General features: G+C 40.4%; 9 protein-coding genes across 9 annotated transcripts; 3 read left to right on the top strand and 6 right to left on the bottom strand.

Annotated features, from left to right (window-relative positions):
• Positions 1-792: 792 nt before the first annotated feature.
• ATC70_006085 (uncharacterized protein) lies at positions 793-4146 on the bottom strand (the record flags this gene model as incomplete). Its single annotated transcript, XM_064825366.1, has 4 exons — positions 793-921; positions 978-3817; positions 3871-3975; positions 4035-4146. 4 exons carry the CDS (start codon positions 4144-4146, stop codon positions 793-795), a joined length of 3186 nt encoding a protein of 1061 aa, XP_064680743.1.
• Positions 4147-7877: 3731 nt separating this feature from the next.
• On the bottom strand, positions 7878-9188 carry ctf18 (Chromosome transmission fidelity protein 18; the record flags this gene model as incomplete). The annotated part of the gene is made up of 2 exons (XM_064825365.1): positions 7878-8674; positions 8738-9188. The coding sequence occupies 2 exons, from the start codon at positions 9186-9188 to the stop codon at positions 7878-7880; spliced, it is 1248 nt and encodes a 415-aa protein (XP_064680742.1).
• A 1930-nt stretch (positions 9189-11118) lies between these two features.
• Positions 11119-12063, top strand: ATC70_006083 (uncharacterized protein; the record flags this gene model as incomplete). The annotated part of the gene is made up of 3 exons (XM_064825364.1): positions 11119-11258; positions 11318-11388; positions 11471-12063. The coding sequence occupies 3 exons, from the start codon at positions 11119-11121 to the stop codon at positions 12061-12063; spliced, it is 804 nt and encodes a 267-aa protein (XP_064680741.1).
• Positions 12064-12269: 206 nt separating this feature from the next.
• Positions 12270-13910, top strand: ATC70_006082 (uncharacterized protein; the record flags this gene model as incomplete). Its single annotated transcript, XM_064825363.1, has 3 exons — positions 12270-12332; positions 12389-12730; positions 12792-13910. 3 exons carry the CDS (start codon positions 12270-12272, stop codon positions 13908-13910), a joined length of 1524 nt encoding a protein of 507 aa, XP_064680740.1.
• Positions 13911-14460: 550 nt separating this feature from the next.
• Positions 14461-14979, top strand: ATC70_006081 (uncharacterized protein; the record flags this gene model as incomplete). Its single annotated transcript, XM_064825362.1, has 1 exon — positions 14461-14979. One exon carries the CDS (start codon positions 14461-14463, stop codon positions 14977-14979), a length of 519 nt encoding a protein of 172 aa, XP_064680739.1.
• Positions 14980-15080: 101 nt separating this feature from the next.
• Positions 15081-15839, bottom strand: ATC70_006080 (uncharacterized protein; the record flags this gene model as incomplete). The annotated part of the gene is made up of 2 exons (XM_064825361.1): positions 15081-15470; positions 15525-15839. The coding sequence occupies 2 exons, from the start codon at positions 15837-15839 to the stop codon at positions 15081-15083; spliced, it is 705 nt and encodes a 234-aa protein (XP_064680738.1).
• Positions 15840-16102: 263 nt separating this feature from the next.
• Positions 16103-17126, bottom strand: SER33_2 (D-3-phosphoglycerate dehydrogenase 2; the record flags this gene model as incomplete). The annotated part of the gene is made up of 2 exons (XM_064825360.1): positions 16103-16157; positions 16213-17126. The coding sequence occupies 2 exons, from the start codon at positions 17124-17126 to the stop codon at positions 16103-16105; spliced, it is 969 nt and encodes a 322-aa protein (XP_064680737.1).
• A 223-nt stretch (positions 17127-17349) lies between these two features.
• MET2 (homoserine O- acetyltransferase) lies at positions 17350-17610 on the bottom strand (the record flags this gene model as incomplete). Its single annotated transcript, XM_064825359.1, has 1 exon — positions 17350-17610. One exon carries the CDS (start codon positions 17608-17610, stop codon positions 17350-17352), a length of 261 nt encoding a protein of 86 aa, XP_064680736.1.
• A 3859-nt stretch (positions 17611-21469) lies between these two features.
• On the bottom strand, positions 21470-23155 carry ATC70_006077 (uncharacterized protein; the record flags this gene model as incomplete). Its single annotated transcript, XM_064825358.1, has 5 exons — positions 21470-21912; positions 21973-22180; positions 22240-22610; positions 22676-22747; positions 22813-23155. The coding sequence occupies 5 exons, from the start codon at positions 23153-23155 to the stop codon at positions 21470-21472; spliced, it is 1437 nt and encodes a 478-aa protein (XP_064680735.1).
• Positions 23156-23631: the final 476 nt, after the last annotated feature.

Genomic DNA, 23631 nt, shown 5'->3' with positions numbered 1-23631 from the left:
GATTATATGAAATGTAATGTTCATCCCTTGCCCCTTTAAGCTTTCTGGCAGTGCTTTCCAAGGCGCATCCAATGGTACCAAATAAGATAGATGTTTTGAATAAACTTACTGAGTAATTTATGAAAATATGAAAAGAGATTTCTGGCCAAAAAGTCGAAATTTTACATATCAAAGTCCCACAAAGATGATTTCAGGGGTTGCATTGGATCGAGAGAAACATTTTGATTCAATATATACCATAGCAAAAGTCTTCATTTTTGAGGTCAAAAACGCGATCGTTTGATTTTCGATGAAAACCATGAGGTACCCTTCATGCTTTTTGATCGAATTTTGGCCGTTTTTTTGGTCTCCAAAAAGTCGAGCAATAGTGGCAATAAGTAACTGCCAGATGAGAGCAATTGTTTGGTGCTATTCTGACCATCTAAAATGGCCTTCAACACGAGAAAATGCAGCTTAAATGTAGTCAGATTTTGCTGTATTAAGGACGCTAAAGACTAAAAAGGGGGATACACCAGTATGTTGCTTGCCCGTATATGAATTAGCTACGTATATATGGATGTAGAGCATCACATAATAATCAAATCCTCAGATAATAGGAAGCGATTTGATGTGTAGGTGGAGGGTCAAAATAAAAGTAGCGGTATTTCGATAAGACACGCAAGGGCAATCTGTAGTGTGAGCTACCACAGCGCAGGTTGGTTCTCACCAAAGCGAAGCGAAGATAGAGGGCCATCCGAAGCATAAACACTTGTATGCAATAATTTATTTACAAAAAAAGCAACCACTACTACTCTATCTTCTTCTTCTTCTCTTTTTCTTTTTGTTGCTTTTCCCCTTTCCTTTACCTTTATTCTTCGCTTTTACTTGCTGACTGGCTTGCTGGCTCGCTTGTTCCTTTGCTTTCTTTTTCAACGACTGCAGCTACGATAATTGCATTAATGGTTTCATCACTATATTACGTTATATGGAACACGTACTAGGCCTTCTGGCGGAGGAATTTCTACAGCTTCTGCAGGTTGGCAAATCAACAGACTAGATACTGCTTCATTGGCATTAGTTCCTTGCTCACCAATTGAATTGTTCGTATCAGCAAGAAGAATAGGAGACCTATCAATGAAAGAAGCAGCACTGCTGGGTGATTCAGCGTATTGTTGCGGTATGATTGAGGATGCAGCAACAACAGCAGTAGCAGCAGTAGCAGAGGGAAAAATGCTAGTATACGGAGATGTACCAGAAGCAGGAGGAGAGATATACATAGCAGCAGCAAGTTTTTGAGTATGCTCTTTGGTTGCTGCGAGAGGGAAGGTGGTTGCAACTTTGGCTGTGTAAAGATCTTTTCTCTTGGCTTCTCTTGCTGTTATTGTAGAGGAATGCAGGTGGGCATCGTGAGTGGCATCATTTGGTTTAATAGAAGGCGTACTATTTGAAGCAGCAGAGATATTAGCAGTAACTTGCGTTTTTTTGGATTCCTCTTTGCCAGCACTAGCAGCAGCAACAGGAGGCTCCGTTGTATCAGCAGCCAAAAGACCCACGGAATCAAAGCCATCGTCATTGCTTTCAGAGAAATGAATGGTTCTTCCGAGAATCTGCGGATCACTTGCAAGAAAAGCAGCAGCTAAATTTCCAAACGCTTCAGTATCATGCTTGCAATTTGTTGAGGGGGCAACTGGAGACGAATCAGGTTTCAATGGCTCAACAATACCAAAAGCAGTAGTAGCAAAAAAGTTTTCATCTGATAGATTGAGAGCGAGCTCAGTTTCCAGCGATACTTGGTCTGTACTGGAAGGAGGTCGATTCCCCATCAAAAAAACAGGTAAGGAAGATGTCTTCGTTTTGTCAGAACCAAATGCGTCAGGTGCTGTAGAGCTAATAATATCCACAGGAGCTTCAATATTGCTAGGAGGAGTGCTTCGATTACATCTTGAAGAGGCATTAGCAACTGTATGAATACTGGAGGGATCTTTCAGATGTTTGAACGACGATGTAAAGACAGGAGCACGCTTGACTTGGGAAATAATACCAGCAGTAGGAGATCGTAATGAACCAGGTGAATAAGCAAGTCGAGGCTTTGGAGAAAGAGATGACTTTGGAGACACCTTTTTCTTGGTTTCGTCGACTGAAGAAGAAGAAAACTGGCTTTCAGCTTTTAATGAACCAGGAGCGTAAGTAGGCTGGTTTTGGTGGAATGATGTTTGACCAACAACGTTTGAAGCATCAGTAGGAAGATCATCAGGATCAGCTTTGAATCGTGAAAATAAGAGCTTCATAGTGGTAGAAGCAGCCTTAGGTTGCATTTTTTTGCGAGGCATGAAAGGCGCATTTGCAATAGCCTCTGTCAACGATGAGCCAATTTTAGTAGATGATGAAGAAGGTCCAGCTGGAGGAGGAGCACCAAATCTGATGTTTGAAGGCTCTTGTTGAGATAGCTTTGGTTTCTCAGCTTTTTGGGATGATGCCTTCTTTTTTTGTGATGATTTACCTCTTTGACCTTTCGTAGAATCAGCATCACCTTTGAGAGGTGCTTTCTTGAAAGCTTGTTCAGGTAGATGTTTTGTGTGGGTAGAAGCCGGAGGTTTGACACCAGTACTAGATGTTTGTTGCTTGCTACCAGCAGCAGTGTTGGATGTAGGTAAATCGCCAAATGTTATCCGTCTTAGGAAGGCACCCATTTGGTCAGCAAAATCATTAACAGATTGCTTCTTGGCAGCAAAACGAGCTATTTCATCGGCATGCGGCATTGTTCTGCAGGCAAATTTGGGTTGTTCTGGAGGTGTGAAATGGCCATCAAAGGGAGGATTATCTTTCTCTCCACAAGACTTCGGTGCGTCATAGCGACCAGTGGATTGAGCAGCTTTGGAACGGTATAATACAACAGGAACAGGTGGATTAGTTACATTGGAAGGACCAAGGACGGCAAAAGGCAGGTTGAGAGTAAGCTTTAGCGCTTCGTCGTTGGTAGATTCAGGGAACCTCTCAGAAACGGGGCCAGTAGGTGGAACAAATGGCATGTTTGAAAAGTCAGAATTGAGTGTAAAGCTAGAGTCTAAAGGATAAGCAACCTTTTGACTTGGCTTAGGTGTGGTTTGTTCAGCATTAGTATCAGGACTACCAGGCGCATCACCTTGTGGCAAAGAGTTACTCTCGTTGTGGGGACCACCAGGAGCAGTAGGAAACTGGAATCTATTTCCATTATCGTTATTTCCACTGCTATCACTTGAATGACCTGACAAGGTGAATGGATAAGATCTAGCAGGTTGGAAACTAGACCAAAATCTTTGTGATTTCGACGGTTCAAAGGGCATTTCATTACGTTCTTCTGCAGGATCACGAGATTTGGTCTCCTCTGCAAGCAACTCTTCTGCTGTCCAATTGCGTGCAGCAGCATTGGTGTAATCAAGATGAATGGATCCGATGGAGCTGTCAGCAGAGGAACGTCTGGATGTTGCAGTAGGTTCTTCCGGTGTATTGTTGGCTTCTGTTGTGCTTTCATCAATGTAGACATTGTTGCTAATTCTTGTAAATCCACCATCAAATAGAGAGTCTTTCATGGAATGGTAACAGGATATAGCGCTATCATGCAGAAATGGGTACATGATGAAGAAAACCAGAGGCATATAAATCCAGAGATGCTCCATGTTATCAAGTGCTGAGTGATGGGCGAGGTTGCCTTTGGCCAGGATGCTTTCGATGAGGAGCTCATTGGCTAATGGGCTTTTTATGATTGTCGAGTTTCTCGTGTATAAATGAGACATTCCTGCTATCAATTGTGCGCTTGGTTTTCCAGGAACAGATAGATCAATAAGTCGACACGCAGTTACTACAAGTATAATGCGTGAGAGATGAAATCAGAGCATAGGCGAATGGGCTTACCGTTCACGTTGTTGAATTTATAATACAATGTTTCGAGATAGTTTAAATAGGACAAACCAGGAACACTTTTGAAAGTGGGTGCATTGATTTGGCATCTCTCGTCAACTATATATTAAGCGTCAATATCATGTTCGTGTTGTATAGTATGTATACTAGCAACTTACAAAGCTGCTTCAAATAAAGCAACCCCTTCATGCTGACATCGCGAGGTTCGAAGATGTAATGCAGTATAGTAACGCAGAAAATGAAGAGAATAACGTGTTGAGATGTAATCATAGTACGCAAATACAGCAAACGAAAAGCGAGAAAAAAAAAGAAGCTCTGTAGGAGCACTAGAGACTGATTCTTTTAAAAGAATTATTTTCATAGCAAGACCCATTGTCTAATTGCGCTTTGCCATAGCAAAGTGCACATAAAGCTTGATTTTAGCTTGTATTAGAAACGACAAGCTGCAAAATAAACTATCTTTCAATGGAATATTTGATTCCTAGATGTGAAAATCATGATGTTGATAATGTTGATCAGTTACAAGGTGGTACTGGTTGCTGTCATTGGTGGTAAGGCTTCTTTATGTCTTGACAACAAAGCGTAATAGTGGTATGTCACTTGTACAAATATTGTCAAGGACTTGAATAACTCAAACCATTGATTCGAGTGCCTTGCGGCCAGTGTGTAATGCGCTGACTGGATCATAACAAGCTATACATTACAATCATTAGTAAGCATAAATGCCTCACTGCTTGCAACAAACTAGTCTTTCATAAGGGGCCACCATGATCCTGTTATTTTGATTACTACATATCTCATGATTTAATCATTAATCCTCGTCTCCTTTAACTTATAGAACAATCGACTTTGTGCAGCTGCTGGGTATGCGATTGGTAGGATCTCAATCGCAAATACATTTGGTAATTAAACTCAACAATACCTGAACAATCGTTATCATCATACTAAATAAAGCATCTAATATATATATATACTGTAAATATTCAAAAAAAAATATAGACAAACAAATCATATCCTTTCAAAATTTTAAAGAATTGTGTGCCGTACAAGGTGAATAAAATCAACGGCAAAGCCGGCAATGAGGAGAGGGTTTGGGGGAAGAACATAATGTGTCTCATTCAACACTTGATAGCATTGATTTATAGGGGAGTTTTACCGTAGCGAAGCAAAGGTGCAAAGCCATGGTAATAAGGCGCCTAATCTAACACATGGTAACATTGATCTATATGAGGGCTTAATTGCAGCGGAGCAAAGGTGCAAACCTATGACAACTAAGCATCCAATCCTGCATTTGAGAGCATTGATCTATACGAGGGCTTGATTGTAGCGAAGCGAAAGTGCAAAACCATAGTATTCAAGCATCAAATTCGGTTTTTCAGTTCCATTGATAGTAAGCTTACCAGCAACATAGCGCATCAAAATTTGCATGAATCAGCTCTACCAGAATCAATATGTCTCCTATTCGAATTAGAAGTTGCACAGGCTGCAGAACTGCCTTTCCAGAAAGCTTCAGCTACCAAAGATGTGATTTATGCCGTGTCAATAAACTCTATAAAGCAATGCCTAACCAAATTTAACAGTTTTCATGCCTTCATATCTTGACATGTAGATCTTTCTGAGCCACCGAAATGACGCCAAACAATTGTACTTGAGTAGTAGTAATTCCCTGACACCTTTGCTCAACTTTTTGGGCCAAAAAAAAAAAAAAAATGCCAAAAATCGACCAAAAAGCATGAGGGGTACCTCATGGTTTTCATCGAAAATCAAACGATCGCTTTTTTCACCTTAGAAATGAAGGCTTTTACTATGGTACATATTAGACCAAAATGTTTCTCCTGATCCAAAGCAACCTCTAAAACCACTTTTATGAGGTGTTCATATGCAAAATATGGCTATTTTCGCTAAAATCCTCATTTCAAATTTTATTAAATTTCTCAATAATTTTGGTCAAAATACTTATTACAGTTAACACCATTAGAAGCGCCTTGAAAAGTACTTCAAGAATGTATTAAGAAGCGTAGGGTGATCATCACAGTTTATATAGTCGAATACCAGAGAATAGATTAAAGAAGTCGAAAAAAGACACAATCTGTCCAATCTTAAACAGAAAAAAATATACTGAGTTTGAATCAATTTTGGCTGCAGCGTTGTTGCTGGCTGGCCTAAATGCCTTACTGTTGATGGCAATGATGATTGCGATGCTGATTAAATGGGGATCGTGGAATTGAAAGAACAATTGCTTAGCGCAAATACTTTTTTTGTGGAGCTTTTCTTCATGAAATCATCTTTTGCAATGACAATATCTCAAAGAAAGTCGCTGTAGATTTTACGTAAGTCCTGTATTTACACATGACCAGCTTTATGCTGCCATCTCAAGAGCAACATCAGCGAATGGATAACTCTCCCTCCTGATTCTGATAAACCCCCCCCCCTTTTTTTTTTGCTATTAACTGGTTGTTTAAAATCTACTTGATATGCCAAATTTTTATAATCTTTGATTTGGAATGTCTTGGACGAGAGTCCGCAGGGCGACACCGTCATTGAGCATAGCAAGGTTGGCCGGCTAGTGGATTGATACAGAAAAATAGACACGGAATAACTTTTATCTGCGATAGCTAATATTTCAAGTAAGCTACATTGGCTCAAGATCTTGATAAGATGTGCATAAATGCTTACGTGTGCATCAACTACACTGATAGTGATATTCTCATCTAATGTCAATAATAGCTATTTAGAACCAGAGAACGAAATGCTGTGAAAAGCAATCAATAGATAATGCGTAGACCATAGCTCTTACTGTAGTGCAAATCTACAGTTTTGCACTAGTGCGAAAAACTGATAATTTTCTGTAAATCCTATATCAGCACTAGTGAGTCGAAACTTTCTGTGTCAGTGTCACATTGTGTAATGGTACCAGCAACTCTATTTAGGCTTGGCTAATGCTTATTTTAGTATCTACTGTTATGATATAGCAACCAAAGAGGGTCGAGTGCTGTGTATCGTATTCAAATCATAGGAAATACACCTGCTATGAGGTAAAATATATCTCTGGATCTCACTAAAAGCATCCACAGCTCTATATATGGTCATGGAGAGAAATATAGATTTGTACAACGTTAAAATGAACAGCAGATAATTCAATATTACATTAAATTAAGGATTTATTGCGCTTGCTCAAGAACCTTGCTATGTATGAAGAGTTTCATGTCTAAATTTATGGTATTTGACCCCAAAATTTCTGAGCACGTTGCACCAAAATCAAGACGAGTCAATTGATCAACCTTTTTGTTTGCAAGATAGAAATGAGAGAATGGTTCCATTCCATATAATCAAAATCCACGACTCTGGATAAGCTAACCTCCAAGTAATAAATTGTTTAAAATTGAAGCATTTACTGCTGTTAGAAGTAAAAATTACCTATTTGATCAGGTAAAACAGACATACTTTATTGTGATGTTGCTGAAAGGGCATTAGCGGTGATAGATGTACTATGTATACAAACAGAGAAATGAAAAAATCTTGGCGAGCCAATACCCAGGTTACAGCAGGATTTAAATTGACCAAAGCGCTTGATTTTCTGCAAACCAAATCTCAGGTCAATATGATAGAACAAGTTGTTAATGCGAGAACATTTCTTGTGTCCTCAAAATGAAATTGATCCATTTATTTCGTGTTTCCCTCGAGCAAAAGCGGCTGCCAATAAAACCTCATTTGATTCATCAAACACGAGTTACAAGTGTATTTCTGCACTTTAAACAAAATCCAAGGGGTACTATGCTTCATACAGCAAACAGGCAATCCTATTTAGAAAATATTTCTGTAGTTTAAACAACATGGAGAGCATAGTAACACAAAATAAAATTGAATTATATTGAACAATGGAAAATTGGGAAAGGATGAAAAGCGCAAAAACTCGATGTAAATTACTGTAAAAGTACATTTTATAGTATTTATGTGATTTTATATTAAAAAATATGATATGGCAGGTTATTACTACATAATTACATGTAGTTGAGAAGCTTACAAGAACCGCCTTGGTAGATATCAACATTGTTGATCTTGTGGGCCTTGTCCAGCTTTTCGTAGTTATCCATAGCATAAACGTAGAAATCAATGTGCTTGCCATTGAAACTCCAAGATTGATCATCGACCAACAAACAACCATTGTGAGTCTTGCTGGAGCCAGGAATCTTCCAGCCAACGAGAGCAGGGACGTAAATCTTGGTGTTCTTCTTGATATCATTGGAAGCAATAGTAACATAAGGACGAAGAGGAGTACCGAAAGAAGTCAAACCATAAGGGTCAGATTCCTTGTCAACCAGTTCGAAGCACTTGTAGCCAGAACAGCTACAACCGCCGAGATTGACAATCTTGGAACCAACAACACCCGTACCTTCCATGACAAGAGCATCGGCGTAGTTTTCACCAACAGAACCAATGGTCTTACCACTACAGGTCTTGACACTGACGCTCTTGCCACCAGAATAATCTCCGGGTTGAGCAATCCAGTAGTAAGTGAAGGCAGACTTGGATTGTAACTTCTTACGGGTTTCCTTCTTGGAGGAAGACTTTGAAGAGGACTTTTTGGTGGTCTTCTTGGTAGCCTTCTTCTTGGTAGTAGACTTCTTGGCAGCCAAGTTGGAGATCTTGGAAGAAGCAGAGCCGCCCTTAACACAGTAGGCCTTGCCAGTGTTGAGGTTATCACAGTTGGAGTGAACTTGAGGGTTCAACTTGTAAAAGGTGCTCAAGCTAATACCATTGGACTTGGCCAACTTGGCGCAGGTATCAGAGTTGGTAGCTAGAGAATGATGAAGGGTGTCAATGCGATGCTAACATGTCATACTGCGAATCAATGCCATACCTTTGTGAGTCTTGGAACATCCAGAGGTGCTTTCAGATGAAGAACCAGAAGAAGAAGAGCCGGACTTTTGTACACAGTATTTCTTGCCATTGTTGAGGTTAGGGCATCCACTCTTGATTTGAGGGTTCCAATCATAAATATTGTTTAAAGTAACACCGTATGTTTTGGCGAGCTTGACACAGCTATCACTGCCAGAGACAGTGTGGTACTTGGAGCAATCAGAAGCACGCTTTGTTAAAATGTGAGATTCTTCATCAAATTCTTCAGATAATTCAAAATCGGCATCTTCGGCATCATCCGCATCGAAAGCGGCGAGATAGGAATCAGAGAGCTGAGAAGCGCCGCCGTGAACGACAGCAATGTCATTTACAGTGTCTGCTGCTTGAACGAAGCTTCCACTGCTAAGTAAAAGAAAACCGAGTGTGGCTAAAGAGAGAGCTTTGAGTTGCATTGAATAAATAGTTTTCTGATTTGTCGTCTGCTGAAAAAAAAAATTAAAGGAAGGGTGAAGATTTGAACAAGGATTCAGAGAGATAGAGAGTAAGAGAGGAAATCAGTTAAAGAAAGGAAGGGGTTAGGGGAAGAAAGAAGCTTTTCAAATAATAAATAAGAAGAGAAAAAAAGAGCTTATTTCATGAATGAACGAGCTGCTTTTATATACAATTTTAAAGCGGGAAACATCAGCATGTAGGACAAGTTACACTTCATCAAGTAATGCAATCTATTATTTGTGTTGCCTTGGTGAATTTCCGCCAATTCTATGTGTGTGCCCTAACTATCTTGCAAATATCAATTGGGAGACCATGTTGTAAAGTGGGCAAAAAGATGGAAGGATGTGTATATGCCTGTGTTGACTGATCTGACATGTTGATGGCAATGTAAACAAAGCAGTAATAGATAAGCTCACTCCACAAAAACTAGAAAAAAAGGCACACCTATTTGATTGGTTGTTTCATCATATTATGATCTAAAAAAGGACACCATCCTCACTTTTACCATTCTTGGTTGAACTATTTCCATGTACAACATTATATTTGAGAAACAATCCTGGTATATTCCCTTTCGATATTGCTTTTTAGATCATGAAAAGGCTCCAGGTACAGTGATTTATTATGCCTCAAGTTGGTGTCATTTAACTGTCGATGCTCTCAATTGATTTCGGCAAGGGGCTATCAGGGACACTTTCAAGTTCTTGGCCACTGATGGGCCAAGAGAGTGCTTGCTTCTGTAAATCTTACGACAAGAGGATGCACACCGTTAAAGCACATCTTTTGTATGGCATTCTTGTGGTTGGCGTTTATCATCTTGAGGCATACGATGCTATTTTGAAGAGTCCACTCTTTTTCAATTGCTTTCATCATCGCTGAGAGACTGAGCATGACCTTATAGTGGCCAGAGCTAGCCTTTACACACACCGTCTTCCATGACATACGCTTGCCATATACTTGTTCATCATCTCGGATAGACGCTATCTTTTTTTTTTCTACGACCGTCGATGAAATCAAGCTCCTAAGCTCTGCAAATCCGTTCTTGACTATGAACTCAAATATCAAAAAAAAGCTCTCAGTCGTGGATACCATGGCTTATCAATGATCTGACGAGTACATCAGCAATGCAATGCCTGAGGAGAATAGTTGCTTAGAACCAAACGTTAATATTACAGCCTTTCGTATTACCAATGCCTTCTAGTGATCACCTCTTCTCTGCTCCTCCTGATATTTAGAGCTCGTTGATAATTATCAGACTCTCCCGTGTGTTGTTTGACGCTTGTTTTCATGCATTGGAGCAACCATACAGTCTATCATACACCTTGATTCTCACTGTCAGCACTTGGTACAAGCAGCAAGTGTGCTATACATATCTAGTGTAGGGGAATTCAGTTATTTATATTAAGGTAGATGCTGGCTTACCGTTATTATTGTATAGTAGAAAAAGAAGCAATAAATATACGAAAAGCAATAATAATAAAAAAAAAAGTTCAGGCTGGTACAATCCGCTGCCTGCAATACATTAGAGCTCTTTTGATAGACTATAACATCTACATTTGTATCCTACTGAACCCCCCCCCCCCCCCCTATCCACAGTTGCACCATGTTATAATTGCTCTCTATAAATTTCTGATATAGTTTACAAATTAAGCAATGCTTCCAAACACCTGAAAAGAGGTTACAATGTTTTGAGTGGTACACACAGTTGATGAAGCCATTTGACGATGATGCCTCATTTCCTAATTAAAGACGCGATCTTGGTGTTTTGATTTAAGCGTGTGCGTGCGTGCGTGCGTTCATTTTGCTGTTTTTTTTTTTTTTTTTTTTATTTTTATTTTTACCATCATTTCCTTTTTGTGGTGAAAGATATATAAATACATTTGCATTCATAAAATGAGCAGAATCAGTATTCCAGAAGAGAATCTCAACTGTCATCACATTCTCTTTATCAAGGATGTCAAGGAATCAGCATTCATACACAACCGCAACTGCTACAAGACCAGAAACACAAATCTGAGCTATAGATTTGCCAGGTCCTTAATTCTGCACAACAAAGAAGCCATAGTCAGCCTTTTAACACAATTAACCTTAGGCTGAATGGCGTTATTATTGTCACACAGAAATCCTCATTGTCAAACAGAAGCGAGGATTCTATTTGGTTAGGTGAGATTGTAATTAAGAAGTGTTATAGAGTGAAATTGACCTGGAATCAATATATATATATATATATATCCACATGAAACAGACGATGGTACAGACGTGATTCGAGTTGAATTACCACAGACCGTACTATTGAGAAAGAATGCATATCTCATCGAAAAAGGTGCATCATTGACAGTCTTTGGATCAGTTCAGACATTGGATGGCGACGAGATCATTTTGCATTGCAATGGATTCCAGGTGGATGAGGATGGTGGTGCCCTGAGTGAGATATATCATTGGCTGAAAGCGGTAGCAGATCGACCTCGCAATGTATCATCCCAAAGAAACATGTTTTACAGTGTATCATCAGCTCCATCTCCCAACCGTTTGCTCAAAGAGGACTTTATGGTGTCGCCTTTAAGAGACTTTACAACAGACAATAGCAAGTACCTGTGGTCCCCGGATCACGTCTTTGCCACATCTACACCGTTGAAGCTGATGCAAGAAAATGAACCAGGCGCAATGGCAGCAATCAATGAGGATGAGGATGAGGATGAGGATGAGGATGATGAGTTTGATACCTTTGGAGAGGACATTGATCTAGCTGCTGTAGAAGCTGCTGCTCTGCAACAATTCGAACAGCAGCAACAGCAGCAACAACCGAATAAGCGTAAATACTCATTGTCCATGGATTGATTGGATCTCGATCTTTTCCCCATTCCACTCACACACACACGCGCGCACATGGCCAAGAATAAAGTGATCATTCATCCAATCAATTTTCAATCAAAGTGACTTTTACGTCAAAATCCATCTGGATTTGACAACCAAAGGGGAAAGTGGGACATTGCGAAATCTCTATTCTCTTTCTCTCTTGGCTTTTTTTTTTTCTCATACAACAAATGCTTATACTCAAACACAACAAGGCTGAATTGACATCTGACGAACTAATACAGATTGAACGAGTAAGTCATCTATAAGCTGTTCCGTTGAGATGCGGTGAACTGAAGGTTCTCTATAGAAGTATCTACGTTGGATGACGGAACATGACGATGCCAATACCAACGCAATTGAAGTGAACGTTCTGGACTGTACAATGACAGATCTGTACGGGTATCTGTTGGGCATCTTTTCAAAGTTGGATGTATTTGACACACTCAAGATATCCACATGTCAGTTTCTGGACTTTTTGATTGACGTTCAACGCACATATCAAAATACACCGTATCACTCGTTCTACCATGCCGCTGATGTAGTGGTTGTTCTGTATTACATTGTGTTGGATTTAAAGGCAAAAAAGTACTTTTCAGACAACGAGATAGCCATTCTATTCATTGCTGCCATTTGCCATGATGCGGGCCATGTAAGTTTCGTCTAAAATACACCTATGAAATTGATTATCTAAACCGCTCGATGATGGATAGACCGGTTATAACAACGATTATCATGTCAAGCTAAAGACTGACCTCGCCATTCGCTACAACAATATCTCGGTCCTTGAATCCTTATCAGTCGAGATTGCGCTTGGCTTGCTGGAGAAGCATCAAATCACCAACAGCATCAACCCTGATCTGATCAAGAGCCTCATCCTGGCCACAGACATGACAGTGCACTATGATCTGCTCAGTGAAGCGGGTGTGTTGGAGGACCTTGTCTCGGCCGTCAATTTTTGGGACGATGACGAGCAAGATAACTTCAGCGACATGGGCGAAAGTTTAGCTGTATCTGAAACATTGTCAATGAGCGTGCAGCAGCAACATCTCTCATCATTATCCTACAACAATAGCAGCAGTGTAAAGGAAGGTTTCATTCAGTTTAATGACGACAGCGCCAAATCACCTCATTCGCCACTGGATCAATCTCAGAGACTATCGTTTGCTTGCATCCTGCTACACGCTGCTGATATCAGCAACACTGTCCGTTCTTGGCCTATCTCCAAGCAATGGTCTGATTTGATTGTGCAAGAATTCTTTCGACAAGGAGACGCCGAAAAGTTGGCTGGATTACAAGTGTCTCCGGGCATGGATCGTGATTTGGCTACACAAGCAAGCATCAGTCTCAAGTTTGGTGATTTCGTAGTAAAGCCGTATTTCGAGGCCTTGACTGGCTTGTTGCCTAGGGCCCAGGTATTTCTGGATACGCTTCAAGACAATAGAGAGGAATGGCTCAAGCTGAAAGCAAGTCCATTTTCTACCTCCATCACAAACTACTTTAACAGCTATCTCTCTTCTCGATTTTCTATTGCTACACCTACACCCAGTGCCGCTACTAGCACCGCCACAACACCTTCCTCATCCAAGATTCGTAAAGTGAGTGTCCCCGCTGGTACAGTGGCTATTCCTTTGACGCATGCTGCTGCCGTTGCTGCCTCGGCTGACAATGCCACTGTCAAGCCGATGCCCATCCTGCGTACCTCAAGCCATGCCAGTGCACTCTTGGAATCGCCACACACCTCGGTCTCCTCCGAATTGAGAAGAAATAGTGCTGATTTCAGAAAGGAACGATCCAGAGTGCCCACAAAGCAACACCATATTCAAATTTAGACGTTTTGTAACATACATCACCACCCCTCCCCTTCTCTCTCTCTCTCTCTCTCTCTCTCTCATATTCATGTAATTTGCTTGTAACATATTGTATTATTCTTAGACTCGTTGTATATTTAGATATACATCATAAATATATTTTTTTTTTCCCGTTTGCAAACAGGTTTTAAGGAGTGTTTAATAGTGTTGATCGGATGCCACGTTTTTCGTCTTGTGTTACATGACTCAAAAGCTAAAACGACGGACAAGTTGTTGAGGTAAACAAACGCTTGGAATCCACACACAATTCATCTCATTCTTCCTCTCTCTCTCTCTCTCTCTCTCTCTCTCTCTATCTTCACACACAAACACACATTTTTACTTGCAAGTCGACATAAAGAGAATGTATTTATAAATGGACATGTCATTAGAATCCATACTCGAATCCAGAGACCATCACTACGACAATTTCTCATTGTACATGCACCACACTTATTGTATAGAAAACCTGTATTTTTACCAAGATGTCCAAGATTACAAACGAAATCCAACACTAGCCGCCTATCAAACAATGATCAAAAACTACATTGCCACCAATGCCCCTCATGAGATCAATATACCGTGCGATATGCGACGCCAATTGCTAGACTGTCATACCCCACATTGCTTTGACGAAGCTGCTGAATCCATACTGGAGCTCATTCGGGTCAATTCATACCTGCCTTGGTATCAAAATCAATGCACCAGCAACGACAATGCACCATGCTATTATCCTTCCGCTAGAAGCTCGCTGTCGCCGTCCATGTCATTTCCAGACAGGTGCAATCTCACCTATCATCAGCAAACCTCGTCGTTTAGTATCAGTAGGCCTAGCTTTAGCTCTGTACGATCGACCTCTGCAGCGTCCATGTTTAACTTTATGGATAAATCAAGAAACAAGGAGGGCTCACCGAGTAGCAATCATAGCAAACTATCAAGCTTGCTGCAGAGAAAGCGACAAGCACTGATGATTCGGATGAAAAAGACGTTCATTGAACATGATTTCAATAATAAAACGAATAATGGCTTTTCTTGGCTTGCTAAGAAATGACGGAATATATACCCACACTTGTTTTATTTCTTCGTGTCTCTAGTGAACCAAGCAAGTGGGTAACTGTATATATATATATATATATATATATATATCGCTTCTTATCCCATTCGCAGGTATTGCTGTGCCTCGGTGGTCAGCTCACAATAGATTTCCTCTACTTGGTCTGAAGCGTGTGCAGCATCATCTGTGAACAGCAGCTCATTCTCTTCCTCTTGTTGATAAAACTTGTTGTCTGGTGCGCACATGTACAGTGTTATGTTCTCTTTGAGTTGCTGTGCCAACATTTTCGCAGCTCGGTAAAAGCCCTGAACGTCTTTGCTGCCAATGGGTATAGATATGCGGACAATGCGCTCAGTTGACTCTGGTAAAAAGCTAGACATGATTCTGATTTCTGTGCTTGTTTGCTTTGCCATTTCTTGGAACACTTTGTTTTCTTTCAAATGCTCGATAAATAAATCTGGCAGTACAAAATCGACGCCCCTCAGTATCTGAAATGGCTCGTTAGTCAATGTGTGATACCATTGAGCAGTGCGACTACCTACTGGGTCATCGAATATTGATATGAGCAGTTCAAAACAATTTGTACATGCCATGGCGCAATTATCTGCCTTGCCTCTGATGCTTAAGAGTCGCTTATATTGACGTGAAGACTCGCGTTTGGAAAACTGAAGAACGACTTGATAAAACTTTGAAATCTCTTGGATGGTTTTTCCTTGTGAGCCAATGACTTTGCCAGAGTAGATGTGTGGTATGAGCACTCGCAGGGAAATTCGATCCGTCTTGTAGTGGTTTTCGTAGTTCTGATAAGAGGCCAGTAGATCGCTGGCTGTGCGTGGCAATGGTGCTGATGAAGACATTTATTGTCAAAACAAGGAAAAAAAAAAAAAGAGCATTGTGTCTGAAATGAGAACAGTAGTCAAATGATAGACAACCAAGTTATGATGTCCGCAAAGCAATGCAGCCTGGAGACGATGGTGTGGCTGCATGTAATTGTCGTGTAATTGGACAGAGCAAAGGATCGCATCCGTTGCTAGGCATTGAACAAACGATAGAACATTTAATAATATACAGGCTGAGGCGATGCTCAGCATCTAATAAGCAGCAAAACAGATAAGAAGGCTTATTGAGGGACAACATTGTGAAATAGATAGGAAACAGATTCGCCATTGTGGGTTCTAGCAAGGTCATGTTAGTGGTCCATCATCCCAACATGTCGTTTGTGTAGATTACCTTCTGATGGCTTCGGCAATAGTAGGCGAAATATCAATAATATCAATCTTGGGGCAAAGCGTCATCTTGTCTTCAGAAGGAATGGTGTTGGTGATGACCATCTTCTCAATCACAGACTCATTAAGGACCTTGAGAGCCTTTCCAGACAAGATGCCGTGAGCAACAATGGCATACACCTTTTCAGCGCCGTTTTCCATCAAGGTCTTGGCAGCCAAACCCAATGTACCGCAAGTGTCAGCCATATCATCCACGAGAATAGCAATCTTTCCCTCGACAGAGCCCACCAACACCATGCGAGACACCTCATTTGCCTTTTTACGCTCTTTATGGATCAAAGCGAAATCCAGCTCAAGGTGGTCAGCAATGGAGGTAGCACGTTTAGCACCACCTGCATCAGGCGACACAATAATGGCATTTTCCCAGTTGGGGATCTTTGATTTGATGTAGTGAATGGTAGAAGGCTCGCAGTACAGGTTGTCGACAGGAATGTTGAAAAACCCTTGAATTTGAGAAGCGTGTAAATCCATGGTGATAACATGGTCAGCACCCGCCACGGTCAGCATATTAGCAGTGAGTCGTGCAGTAATAGGTGCTCTGCTTTTATCCTTTTTATCTTGGCGTGCATAAAAGAAGCAGGGGATGACAGCAGTAATGCGACGGGCAGATGCAGTTTTACAGGCATTAATCATGATGAGCAACTCCATCAGACTGTCGTTGATTTCACCACAGCCTGACTGGACGATAAACACATCTTCATCACGCACGGATTCACCAATAGTGACAGATGTCTCTTGATTGGAGAACTTGATCACGGTTGCTTTGGCAAGCTGGAGATTCAGGCGCTTTGCAACCAATTCAGCAAGTGCTGGTGAGGCGTTACCAGTGAAAATTTTAATGGCATTATCAGTCGACATGACGGATGTGTAGGAAAAAAGAACAACCCTTTCAAGTATATCCAATGTTTGACAGAAGGAGAAAAGATTTTCGGTCATTGTGACTCCAAACATACTACAAAAAACACCGGGGAAAACGTGAAATCACAAGCTTTGAAGGGTTTCAAATGTTGAAAAGTTTATTAGGCAGAAATTCGTGTTTCGATTATGTACAGATTGGAATGGGTATGTATTATGAAAAGCTTTAGTCGTCAAAGACGGCATTGACAGAGGGAGTAAAGACAGTGGTATCGTTGGCACTAGCAGATGTAGCAGTGGCGTTGGAGGCAGAGGAAGAAGCAGAGACATGTCCTTGAGGAGCGTAGAGAGTCGAATCAGTCAAAGGAGCGACTTGATGGTGTGCCTTTTCAAACTGCATGCGCACAGGAGAGCTGGCAAAAGTACGGACCATGGATTTAGAGATGGCAGCAGGACGGGCGATTTGAGAGATAATGGCAGAGTTCATTTTTGTAATGTATTTAAAGAGTTGTTGATGAGAAAAAGAAAGTGAAATGCTTGATAAGGGCTCGTATTTATATGAAATTGTTGGCATGATGGCCGCATGTGAAGCAGTATGTTCTTTTTCTAATCATCAAGTACAAGCAAGAACCAAACAAATAAAACTCATGTGACCCTGTAACTTTTTCTTGCGATATGCTAATCGACTCACAATCAATCAAACGACACACTTTACACAAACTCCCAATTTTATTGGCAACACCTTTTTTTTTTTGTTGGGGGAGTGTTGAAAGGGGATCACTACCTAAAAAGGCTTTCTCTCCTTTTAGAAATACTTAAATGTATTCAGGTTATCAAGCGGATGTCACTGCCGATCATAGTGTTGTTTGCTTGGCATACAGAAATGAGGCGTGTTTCAAATGTGAGGAGGGCTCCTTCTTTTCCATTGTTTCTATATGCAAAATGTGTCTTCCATACACAGTGTATCCAGCATGTATACAAAGGAGCCAATCAAATGGCAGGTAGAATGAGGTGAAATAATGATGAATCATTCAAAATGAATCAACCGAAATTTAGGGCGTTGTGTCATGTTCAACTCTACGAGCCCGTAAATTCCCTTTTCTTCATATGCTGTCAAAATGTTGCAAGGGAGAACCTTCTCTGTTTCAAAAAATAGGCTAATCCTACCGAGATGCACTAACATTTTATTTAATAACTTTCAGCTGTTTGGTGGAAACCATCCAGAAACAACTCTAGCTGTGGAGATGACGTTTTTGCTATGATTGGTATCCATACCAAGCGAAAAAAAAAAAAAAAAAAAAAAACTCTTATTCAAGCAGACAACACGCTTGCATTGCCTATTACTACTCAAAAATATGCTAATCATAGCCAATATTGGATGCATTCATGTCGCAATTTCTCGTGCTAAAAGCCGTTCCAGACCGCCAGAATAGCACCAAACCATCTCTTTCAACCAGCACTTACTTACTAACACGTTTGCTCAACTTTTTTGGAGACCAAAAAAAAAACCTGACCGAAAATCGACCAAAAAGTATGAGGTACCCCCTCATGGTTTTCATCGAAAATCAAACGATCGCGTTTTTGACCTCAAAAATGAAGACTTTTGCTATGGTATATATTGAATCAAAAAAGTTCTCTCGATCCAATGCAACCCCTAAAATCATCTTTGTGGGACTTTGATATGTAAAATTTCGACTTTTTGGCCAGAAACCTTTTTCCATATTTTTACGAATTGCTCAATAAGTTTACTCAAAACATCTATCTTATTTGGTACCATTGGATGTGCCTTGAAAAGCACTGCCAGAAAGCGTAAAGGGGCATGGGATGAACATTACATTTCATATAATCGAATCTGCTAAAATAGATTGATCAAGTCGAAGATGGTAGAAATATGTCCAATCTGAAGCAGACTAAGATTCTGAGCTGGAATTAATTTTGGCTGGTGGGGTAGGCTGGCAAACTGAATGCCCTTTTCATAAGGCAATACAGTAGTAGATGCTTTGAAACTAATGGAAAACAGGTAGAAACTGCATAGTACTACGTTTAGCCATATTATTTTCTTTGAAGGCTTTTCATATTATAATAAATGTTCAGCCCTTAGCCACTTTCACAGCCCTAATATGGAAACTGAGTTGTCAGGCATCTGTCAGGCCAGGCTCATATCAAAGTTCAGACTAACGTTATTAAAAATAGAACGCAAGAAAATAGCATAATAAATAATAGCGTTATGACTTGCCACCTACTTTCCATACGCTTCAAAGCATCTATTACTGTATTGCCTTATGAAAAGGGCATTCAGTTTGCCAGCCTACCCCACCAGCCAAAATTAATTCCAGCTCAGAATCTTAGTCTGCTTCAGATTGGACAAATTTCTACCGTCTTCGACTTGATCAATCTATTTTAGCAGATTCGATTATATGAAATGTAATGTTCATCCCATGCCCCTTTACGCTTTCTGGCAGTGCTTTTCAAGGCGCATCCAATGGTACCAAATAAGATAGATGTTTTGAGTAAACTTATTGAGCAATTCGTAAAAATATGGAAAAAGGTTTCTGGCCAAAAAGTCGAAATTTTACATATCAAAGTCCCACAAAGATGATTTTAGGGGTTGCATTGGATCGAGAGAACTTTTTTGATTCAATATATACCATAGCAAAAGTCTTCATTTTTGAGGTCAAAAACGCGATCGTTTGATTTTCGATGAAAACCATGAGGGGGTACCTCATACTTTTTGGTCGATTTTCGGTCAGGTTTTTTTTTTGGTCTCCAAAAAAGTTGAGCAAACGTGTTAGTAAGTGCTGGTTGAAAGAGATGGTTTGGTGCTATTCTGGCGGTCTAGAACGGCCTTGAACACGAGAAAAATGCAGCTCAATTGCACTCATATTTTGCTGTATTAAGGACGCTAAGGACTAAAAAGGGATACTATTTGTATGCTGCTTGCCCGTATATGAGTTAGCTATATATATATATATATATATGGATGTAGAGAATCACACAAGAATCAAATCCACAAGTAATATGAAGGGTTTCCATGTGTAAGTGGAAGGTCAAAATGAAAGCAGCAGTATTTCGATAGGATACGCAAGGGCAATCGGTAGCACGAACTACCGCAGCGCAGGTTGGTTCTCATCGAAGCGAAGCAAAGGTAGAGAGCTATCCGAAGCGTAAACACTCGTATTCAATAATACCAGTTTATCAAAATACTTGAAGATTTACTTTTCTGTTTGAGGTTTTGAAAGTGTCTAATAGGGACCATAAATCTATTATGTTGTGATTTTACTGAAAGCCGACTGTTGAAAGGCTGTGTATTTGGCTAGAATATGTCTTCACCAGCAAAGGTAGCTGATTTCTCTGGATAGTATCATGCTAGAGCTTCGAGTCGGGGCTCATGTCGAAGCATATTTCAATTATGTCCCATATGTGCGCTTGTTACTAGACGTTAGTAGACCGGTGCTAGAAGCAACGTTGACCTTGGGAGAAGCAGCAGAATTTGGAACAGTGCTAGTGGGAATAGCCTAGCTACTACTAGCAGATTTAGCATCCTCATCCTCCATTGCTTCAATCTATCATGTAGTAGAGTTTTTCATGTAGCACACCTTAATATTATACTACTTGATATACTGCGGTAGTTTTCTCTAGGATTGATGTGAAAACATTGCTTCATGTTGGTAGTATTCTGTAGCTACAGAAGAATAAAGCATCAATTGCCATATACCAGTATCATTGTCAGTGGTCGTAAGGCAATTACTTGTTGGACATTTTTCTTGGCTTGTCTGGCTCAAGTAATGCTAGCCTTCTGATTTAAGTCCATTTTGACATTCATCTCATATATTATGCGGAGAAATACTGCTGCAAGGACCTTCCAGGATTCAGTGTACTCTTGACAGTTTGATTGTTTGGCAAAGATGAATGCTGTACCTTCATCCAACTTTATGCAAACGTAACCAGACAGCCAGTATAACGGCTGGAAATTCGTTTGTATGTGTAGGAATTTCTCAGAGTGTTTTTGTACGTAATTTATCATTTTATTAGAGACAACCTTCAGAATATAACACTGGTGCTATTTTGAGCATCCTTATGTTACCTCGTAGCTGTTATTGCATGAATCCATTGTTAACATAATTCGGATACAAGGAACTGTACTGAACTAATGTATTTCTGGATACTTTCAAGTGAAAATTGTGTAATGCCACACCTTTTAATTGGTGCCTTCTCACAGTAAAAAAGTTGGATTAGAAGCCTCTCCTAGATGTGTTTGACATAAACACGCTCGTCATCCAGCACTAAACATAAAGCTCTTTGCTCCAATGAAACCTTGCGTATCCAAGCATTCAATGGGTTGTTTATTAGAAATCAAGAAATTTCTCTCTGTACGGATCCTCAGCAGGCAAGCCGTACTGTTCATTACTTTCAGGATATCTATCGAAATGACTAGCATCACCATCACCGCGGATTTGTGGGATATAGGGTGCTCTGATTTGTCTATTCGCAACGCGATCAAAATCGACGCCTTGGAACCAGGGATGATTCTTAATATCATCAGCACCGTTCTTTAGATTACCGTATCGACGGGATAAATCTGATGTGAGCAGGTGCTTTAGCAAATCCTTTGCATTGGGATCAAAATAGGATGGCCAACGAATCTTGCCCTGCAAAATCTTTTCGTAAAGCTTCAAATGATCGTCGTCATAAAATGGTGGATAGCCTGCCAACATTTCAAAAATCAAGATACCCAAACTCCACCAATCGACTGCTTTACCGTAACCCTTTGATTGAATCACTTCTGGGGCTGTGCAAAGAGATATTAGTCAACCCAATGAAAATATACCCTTTTGAGAACAACACTTACCGAGATAGTCGGGTGTGCCGCAGAGAGTCCATGTAATGTCGGGCACGTATTTGGCAAAGCCAAAATCTGTGATTTTGATATGACCATTGGCATCCAGTAGTAGATTTTCAGGCTTCAGATCACGATAAACCACATCCTTTTTATGGAGATATTCAATGGCCAGTGCCACTTCAGCAGCGTAAAATTTAGCGACATGATCAGGGAAACGCTGTGCATGCGAGATGTCAATCATTTGCCCTCCGCCATTTCGTACCATTGTGTGCTTACCTTGCTTTTTCGGAGTACGCTGAACAATTCACCACCTGGTACATAATCCATCACCATGTAGAGATTAGCATCATCTTGAAAAGTGCCCCACAAATTCACCAAGAAGGGATTAGCCACAGCTTCCAATATGTGCTTTTCATTGTTGGTGTGCTCAACCTGCTTCAACCGAACCACTTCTGTCTTTTTCAAGACCTTGATGGCGTAATATCGCCCATTGTGTCTTGATTGTGCCAAATGAACTCGACCAAAGGAGCCAGTGCCCAATGTACGTAGCAGATGGAAATCATCCAGTTTAAGCTTGGGCCTGTTTTTGCGTTGATCCATGATAGCGCTGTCGTAATGCTGGTACTTTTGTTTTAATGCAGCGCGACCTTTTGAAATAAATGTAAGCATGTTCCCCCCATGTCAAATGTCTCACGCCGTTGGATATCTATACCTTCTTGCGATTGTTCCGAGTGCTGCTGCTGCTGCTGTGGTTGTGGTTGTGGCTGCTGTTGGTTCATTTGCTCTAGTATCAATTGAATTGAGAGATTAAACAGCAAAGAATAAAGGAAAAACAAGCTTAACGCTTACCAGGTGTATCAATATCCATGTTTTGATGTAAATCTTGTGATTGTCTCGGTGTCACATAGCCAGTTGCATAATGGTTATTATTAGACCCAGCCTCTTCTTGGACTTTTGGTAATTGGGATTGGGGTTGCTCTTGCATTGAGTTGGTTGCATGGGAGGAGGAGGTTGAGGAATGTGGTGTGTGGATACCAAAGAATGGCCTATTACTATCGCCTTTGGATAGCTCTGGCTGTTGCTGTGGTTGCTGCTGCAAATGTTGTTGCTGTTGCTGAGGCAACTTCTCCTCCTTGAATGAGTTGTGATTACCGTGCTTGGCTCGGTCAATGATCTTGTTGAAAAAAGACATAATACTAGCAAGGAAAAAGGGAGATGGATACTGGGATAAAAAGGGCTTTTTTTTTTTTGAGAAAAGAAAGAAGAGAAAAAAAAATATGCTCTATCAAAACGGCAAAAGAGACACACGCTTATTTGAGATTACATCAAATAACATTGCCACGCTTTTCTAAATTATGGACTGCTGGCTTATCATCATCATCATCATCATCATCATCTCAAGCAAAAAAGTTTTATCGGCGATTATCAATGCAAACTTCCATTCTGTAAAATGATAGCATAAATAGATGCTTCCATCACATCCTGATATACCATAATTTTACTATTGAAATGAAATGGCCCCCCTGCTTTAAAGTAAAATACTAACATTTGCTTTTGCTTGATCCATTTAAATGAACACGTTTTACATATGCAACTAATCTCCCGCTTTCAATCATACTGTACATGCGATTGGCCTAATAGAATCAGTTTCCATGCCTCCATGTATCA

The sequence above is a fragment of the Mucor velutinosus genome, assembly GCF_035048745.1.
Source record: "Mucor velutinosus strain NIH1002 chromosome Unknown tig00001544, whole genome shotgun sequence".
In the NCBI taxonomy this organism is placed as follows: domain Eukaryota; kingdom Fungi; phylum Mucoromycota; class Mucoromycetes; order Mucorales; family Mucoraceae; genus Mucor; species Mucor velutinosus.
This window is presented reverse-complemented; position numbering and strand designations above follow the sequence as displayed.